Source organism: Fulmarus glacialis, unplaced genomic scaffold (genome assembly GCF_000690835.1).
Source record: "Fulmarus glacialis isolate BGI_N327 unplaced genomic scaffold, ASM69083v1 scaffold11532, whole genome shotgun sequence".
Classification (NCBI taxonomy): domain Eukaryota; kingdom Metazoa; phylum Chordata; class Aves; order Procellariiformes; family Procellariidae; genus Fulmarus; species Fulmarus glacialis.
Window position 1 is genome coordinate 1,501 of NW_009198527.1, and position 7,687 is coordinate 9,187.

Consider the following 7,687-nt stretch of genomic DNA (forward strand, 5'->3'; position numbering starts at 1 on the left):
TCACCAGGCGTTTTTTCACCTGGACTTCGTCACTCTATACATTTATGATATTTGCAGCACAGGAGCACACTCTAGTCTCGACATTGCCTCCTCCTATCAGGCGACCTCCGAGCTTATTGCTGCAGCTATCCATCCTCCTCAGTGGTGGGGTGTCTGGAGTCTTGGTTTATCTGCCTCTGAAGGACGAAGAAATGGGATTAGGATCTGCAGTCTGCCTGCACTCCCTGATGCTCCGTTCTTCTAAGCCATCTTCTGCAGATGGACGTTGAATGAGAAATGTGCCTGAGTAGCCAGAACTGGAGAACACCCAGTTTTAGAGCTATCTTCAGCCTAAAGATGTCTTCAGCCTACTGGCATGGTGGTGTTGGGTTAACGGTTGGACTTGATGATCTTAGAGGTCTTTTCCAACCTTAATGACTCTATGATTCTATGATACTGGGGAAAGCTATCGAGCTGTGGCCGCTTAATGTTAAATCTAATTTAACTCACGTTTTCCTAGAAAAAAACTTGTTGCTGTTTATTCAGGAAGGGATTTAAAATTCCAATTTGCTAAATGCACCGTGCAGGGAGGAGATTATCAAATTTCTTTGACCTATCACTTGTTAATTCCAGAGATGGGAGATTAGATGTGGCAGTATCCACAGTAAACTGATTGCAGTTTTAATTGCACCCCCCCAGTGAGAACAGCTCACTTGTGTAAAACCCTCACAGTTTAGGAAGAGGTTTCTGGGAGGACTCATTTCCTCATGAATGCTATCTAACCACAGGTATCCCCTTTTTCTGTAGAAATATTTCTTGGTTCAGACTCACCCTGTTGTGAATTTGCATTCTGGCTTCTGCGTATCCCGCTTTATTTATGCCAAGCACCCTCCCCACAGAAAATGTTATCTTTGGCAGAGTGCCCTGAGGACAGGAGAGGAGGCTGGGAGAACTGAAGGAGGGCGGTCAGAAGAAAGCGATATCATCCTTATTAAAGCATTTTTAAAGATCGGCTTCCGTTGGTTGGGTTGCAAACCAGGCACTGGCTGATGGACCAGACTGGGGACAGAGCTCCAGGGTCCAGGTCCTGCTGTGAACAGGGGGTCCTTGTGTGGGACTGTAAAAAAGTAAACCAGTGCTCTTGGATGCTGAAAGTTAATTGGAGTTAGCTCCATTTTAATCTTAAGAAAGGATTTTTCCTTCTGTCTTGACAGACATCATGGCTTAATCCCCTTGAGTGAGTATTTCCAAGCTTTTTCGCAACATGGGTACCCCTTCTCTGGAAAAGCTGTGATGGGGATGCTTTCCTTTGCCTTTCCCGCTCTAGGACATCCCTGTCCCAGCTGTCTCCATCCAAAGGGCTGAGTGGGTTTTTAGACACCCTGGTGATAATGAAGAATGAAATGTGATTTAGCACCATGGGATGAGTTAGGTGCAAATACTGCTCAGACCCCAAAACTGATGGTCCCCAGGTTGGAGCATGCTGATGTCTGGGATGACCGGGGCCACCCATCGCCATCCCTTTGGTGCACTGGGATCCCTCTGTTCGCTTTGACCTAATGCCAATTTCTCCATTTGTGTTGCAGACGGAGTCCAGCTCACGAACAAAGACCCGCGGTGGGTCGGTGCCTGGTGGCTTGGTTTCCTGGTCGCAGCCAGTCTCGTGGCCGTGTCTGCGGTGCCTTATTTCTTCTTCCCGCAGGAAATGCCGAAAGAGGTAGGAGAGGTGCTGCGGTTTGCCCTTTTGGCATTGCACACAAGTATCTTATATTTATACACACGTTCCTCCCTTGCCGCCAGCATTAGCTGCTGCATCCGTGGGAAAGCTTAATGGATGTGATGATTTCCTTGGTGGGGCACTGAAACAGCACCTGTGTGTTGATTCCTCTGCAGAGGAACATATAGCACCAGGTAAGCCCTGTGTGGATTCAGGTCCTTCTCACAGCCACCCTCCTGGCTCACCTGGAGGTGGAACTCCTTCCCTTCCCGAGGGAAGCAATGGTCCTGCTCCTTCTGCTGCATCTCTTTATGGAGCTGGCAGGAGAGCTGCGCCGATGGCCCTTGTTTCCCTTCGGGAGGAGCCACATGTGCCCGATGAGGAAATCGGCCCCAGTTTATAGGAAATATGAATAATGCATCAGGAGCCTTTTCTTAGAAGTGGGTTGTACCCCGGGGGTGTTTGAAATACTGCGGCTGGAGGGCGGTTTATCTCCTTTCCACTGCAAAAGCCCCTTTTCACCACTCCCTGTCCACGGGGCTCGGGGTTAGCTGCTGCTCCAGCATCCAGCTTCACCCACCACCTCTTCTCACTGCGACCTCTTTGCTGACCAAAAGGATTTTAGACACTTTCTAGCCCCTAAACACCCTGGCTCTGTGAAGTCCTCAGAGATAACTGGCAGGGAAAAGCCTTTCGCAGCCTGGACCCGTTATTGCAAGCCAAACCGATGTCTGCCTGCCTGCAGCTTGCTCGGGGGATGCTGGAGCCCGCTGGTGGGACAGTACTTTGTGTTCACTGCCAGGGTTTTTACTTCTCCAGAGCCCTCCTGAGTGCTTCAGCGCTCACGCCAAGATGCGAAACAGCTTGCGAGCTTCCCAAGCACTTCGCTGGCTGCAGGTCCCGGTTTTCTGGCAACCAGCCTGTCATGAGGAATAACACAAAACAAATTGTTCTTTCAGAGGACGCATCATGCTATGGTTTTGAATGTTATTGAAGTTGCTGGGGACGCGCTTAGTGGGTGAAATTGCGCTCGTCTCGATGTCTTGGCCATACTCTAGCCTGTGTAATTGTCTTTCACATATATTTTACCTTGGGGCAGCGTCAAAACTTTCTTGTCTAAACAAGTCCATGCACATGGTGCAGAATAATTCTTCATTTCTCCTGCTGCTGCCTGAATTTCCACAGGAATGAGTGATTCTTAGGGAGATTTGGGCTTCACCTGCCTGGGAAAATGTGACCTGTTGTACCAGTTACGCTTCTGGGGATATAATGATCTACTCCTGGGTTATATATGCTGTGAGGTCTGCAAAGGTGCTGTGGTCCTGTGAGGTAATGGGGTGGAAACTGCTCAGCACTTTGCAGGATGAGGGCAATACTGAATGCAATCTGCCTGATTTATCCTTGTGAAGCGTGGTTCACTTTAAAGTCGTTACGGATGATCTATATTAGCAGAACCTGCTCGGTGTGCAAGGGTGGCACACTACATCTTAGGAGAAAGGTTCTTTATTAGGGCTGATGGGAATATTAATTTCATAAATGGGTCTTGAGAGAAAATAATGTACTTTGAACTAAAACAACTGTACTTTTTTGTAAGTAAGTGCTGTACTCTGATCAATCTGATCAGTTCTGAAGAGTTTAAGGTTGGATAGTGATTTAAGAAAACAGCAGGAGGATGTCACCTGCTCTACTGGCTGATATCTGTAGGGAATGCTTCCACATGGCTGAGCACCCATTTATCCCTTTGCAGCCCAGGTTTTCCTGAATTTCTTTCTATTTTACCATTTCCCCCAGAAAGCTTTTGGAAACTGTTTACAGTAAAAAATAATAATAGGAAAATAATTTAAGGGATGGCAAAATTCTGCCCCCCTTGCAGGACGCGAGATGCCAAGGCCAGCCGAGCCGGCTCGTGCCTGTCCTAAGGGTATCAGCACCGCCAGCAGCAGCAACGGGCCCTGCTTAAAAAGCCTCTTTAGAAACTTTGCCAGATGCTGTTCTGGGTAAAACATCTGTCTGCTGTGGGAGCACTCGAAGCTTTGTAGGAAATCTGCATTATCACGGTGATTTTCTGTAGGCATAGCAGAAGAAAAAATATAAATCACTTTCTCTTGCTTGCCCTTGGAGTAAATCAGTGTTCGGCTAAGGGTGTCAGCACAGGTGGGATCCCCGCTGTAGAATCACAGAATACCAGGTTGGAAGGGACCTCAAGGATCATCTGGTCCAACCTTTCTTGGCAAAAGCACGGTCTAGACAAGATGGCCCAGCACCCCATCCAGCCGAATCTTAAAAGTGTCCCATGTTGGGGAATCCACCACTCCCTGGGGAGATTATTCCAGTGGCTGATTGTTCTCATTGTGAAAAATTTTCCTCCTGTGTCCGATCGGGATGTCCTCAGGAGTAACTCGTAGCCATTACCCCTAGTCTTTTCCATGTGACTGGCTGATTGTTCTCATTGAGAAAAATTTTCCTCCTGTGTCCGATCGGGATGTCCTCAGGAGTAACTCGTAGCCATTACCCCTCGTCTTTTCCATGTGACTCCTCGTAAAAGGGGAGTCTCCATCATCTTTGTAACCACGCTTTAACTACTGGAACATGGTGATGAGGTCTGCCCTGAGCTTTCTTTTCTCAAGGCTGAACAAACCCAGTTCTCTCAGCCCCTCCTCACATGCAGGCTTCCCAGTCCTCTGATCACCTAGCTCCCTGTCCGGGCTCTGCAGCACGAAGCCCCATCCCCAGCACGCTGCAGAGGGGAAGGGAGGGATGGGGTCAGCGCAGGGTTTTACAGACCAGCAGATCAGCAAGAACGGACATTGTGACAACCTTTGGGTCACCCCTGTCTAAATACGGTTGGCATTTCCTTGACTGCCTTCCTTTTCAGGGTTTCTGCCTGTCCGAAGCAGGAAAAAACCTACCTGTAGAGCAACCTCAAGCTGCAAGTACTTGAAGCATCAGCTGGGCTTTTCCCCATGTTTGTAAAGCCCCAGCACAGTATCTTACCCACAGCAAATACCTCCAGGCACGGCAGCCATAATAACACATAGGAAAAGCACAGATCTGCTCTGTCCGCAGAAGAAGCTGAGATGTTTCTGCACCACCAGCTGTGGGTTTCATTCCTGGAGGCCAAAAGGAATTCCAGGTGCCCCAGACCAGGCTGTCCTTGTGCTACTTGCTGTCTGAAGACCCCTGGGACCACGCATGTCTCAGTAGATGATGAGGCTGCGTGGGAATAACGTGTCCACGCTAAGCTGTGGGTACGTTTCCCCGCTGCAGAGTCCACCAAACGAGATCACAGCAGCAAAGACTGGCCCAGGGCTCAGTCCTTGCTGCCCAAAGCGATATTTCTTCTCTCTTATTCTCGTCCTAACTTCATTTTCCTTTCTTTCTCCTGCCTCACTCTATACAACTCATCTAAGCCCTTGGTGGTTTCTCCAGACCACGGACCATCCTCCTCAATGGGCATCATCCAGCAAACACTGAGTAACAGCACAGCCCTCTGTGTGTTTGGAGACTTATTTGCCTCTCCCATCAGCAGAGACAGATCTAGATTATTTATTCTACAACCACATTCCAGCTTTACCTTTGTTTTATGGCTTCTTTCTTCGAAGTTCCTGGAATTACTTGTGCCCTTAATGTTAACATAAGGACAATGAGTTCGCTCTTTTGATCTTTTTTCATAAATCAATCACCCCAGACCCAGAACATTTTTATCCCTCTGCTTTGAAACTTGTCAGTAAGTATCCTGAATAATCCTATTTGAGGGACAATCACAGCAAAGCTATAAAGTTGTCATGATCTCAGGCGGGGGATGAGAGGATGAAGCTGTTACTGCATGAACGGTTTCCAGTCAAGACCAGTTTTTTTCCCAGTAATTCCAGTTTAATCCTGTCTCCATAAGCCTGAACCATTTCTTGGGGTTGTGTCCTGGATTGTGGGGAACTACTGCGTTTGAGCATTTTCCAGTTGCTGAGTAGCCAAAGTTTAGCTCGTGCTTTACCATCTGTCGCTGGCGACGTTACCGTATCCCAACCCAGGCAGTTGTACTCTGTCTGCTAAAGGCTTTCCCCGCAGTTTTGCTCGGGCACAGTGTCTGTCTGTCTTGCAGGCTTACCGTCTGTTGCATTGCAGCTGGTAAAGCACCTCCCCAGTCCCTGCAACTCCGCAGGTGACGTGGAGAGGGTTTGGAAAGGGGAAAGGTGCTCTCGGGAGCCCCTTAAACAAAAGCAGGAGCATTGCCCTGGCTCAGCATTTCTTGTGTGCAAGATCTGTCTTGTACACCCACTTATCTCCCAGTTCAGGTTTCGTTCTGTGACACTCCAAGGTCACGTAGAACCACAGATCTCCCAAACGCCGTACAAAGGGGGTGAGTGACACTTCCTCCTCGCCCTGACAAAGCCTCCCCTGTAATGTCAGCACATGTCATCTGCAAAGAGATGCCTCGTGAAGAAGCTCAAATGGATTTTATGGGAAGCAGGTCTACATGTCCCGGTCGTGTCCAAGCCCTGGCGGCTCCGGTTCGCTGTCACGCAATCCCCTATGGATATCAGTCCATCTCATCAGTGCTTTCCTCCCAAGCCTCACCATTAGGTGATTTCAGAAACTCATTTCCCTGCAGGTTGCAAAGCTTTGTTTAATCTCCAGTCTATAGTTTAGCCTTTAGTTTGTCATTCTGCCCCTAATCCTGATTAAATATTTTTTCCTACTCATTGCCATATTGGCATGGTTATAGAAAGCCTGCCTTTTGGGGGGCGAGGGAGGCTAGCTAGTCCTCCGCTGCCAAAATACTTCTCCATACCAGGAGCTCTGCTCTTCATCCATCCCAGCCACAAACTGGTTTTCCCGGTGCAGCACCGGTCTGGATCTGGTCTCCGGTGGTGGTGCAGCAGGGTCTGCACTCCCCCAGCTCTCTTGGACACACCATCCTCGGTTCTTCCTCACTTACTCCTTCCACGGCTGCACCATATGTTATGCAGATATAGACCTGGAGCTATTTGTCATTCTCCTCCTCTCATTTCCAACATTTCCAGCAGAAATTATTTTTAACCCCTAAGCGCATGGCTGTGCCCTTTGCACTGTTTGGTTCAGTTTCTGTTATTCCAGCCCTCTAGCTGCCTAGTTTTTCCTATACGGTGTCCCAGCCCACTCTGTACAGACAATTCCCACTTTCCTTCTCCTCTGCAGATTAAGTAGTACATGTCTTCTCGCCATGCCAAGGGGGTTACTGAAAATATTAGCTGGGGCTTCTCTGCCAAACCACCAAGGAAGCCACCAGCACCTCCCAGCAGCAAAGTACATCCCTCTGGGATGCTTTGCTCTCTTTCTCCCATTTAGCCATCTTGTGTTTACTCTCCTAATTTTCATGTTCTGCAGTTTAGCTAATGGTTTCCCATTTGGTGCTGCATGTTCTGCTTTGCCCAGGTCTGTAGAGATTAGACCTGCTGCATTGCCTTTATTTATTTAATCACTGCTGTTGCTGAGGAGGGAGAACAGGCTGCTGCTGGTCCATCAGCCCCTAACCCAAGGTACCCATCCATCTCGGGATGTGTGGGTGCCAACCAGAAGAGATGAGCAGGATGATGCCTCTTTCATGTTGGGTCCTTCATTTCAAAGATTCACGTGTGGCACTTCAACTGGGAGAAGTGCAGAAATGGGGTGGAAAGGAACCATGCTCCTTCCTTGGCATTGCTAATGAAGGAGGTGGAACGGGCAAGGTCATCTCCTGTGGGATGGGACGGAGAGGCTAGGAGATTAAATCCTTTGCAGAACAGAGGAGGTGGATTTCTGGGGACGTTTCACAGTGGGGCTGGAGGGACGTGAACTGTGGGAGTGTTCAGGGCGTGCAGAAACGCGACGGCTCTGTGGCGGCCTAGCAAAGTGCATCTGATGGGATTTTCTGCTGGGATGGTGGGGGACGTGTCCCCTGTCATCTGTAAGTATCTCCAGATTTTACTTTCAATTGCCCTGCTAGATAGTTGGAACAGACGCTTGGGGAAAGAG

At 48.8% G+C, this 7,687-nt stretch overlaps 1 protein-coding gene across 1 annotated transcript in view; it reads left to right on the top strand.

The window, feature by feature from the left end:
* Positions 1 to 7,687, top strand: part of LOC104073239 (solute carrier organic anion transporter family member 2B1-like) — a gene marked incomplete at its 5' end in the record, with an annotated part of 23,383 nt that overhangs the window by 1,057 nt on the left and 14,639 nt on the right. Inside the window, one exon of the mRNA XM_009572940.1 lies at positions 1,566 to 1,696. Coding sequence (XP_009571235.1) covers positions 1,566 to 1,696 — 131 coding nt within the window. The remainder of the gene's footprint in view (positions 1 to 1,565; positions 1,697 to 7,687) is intronic.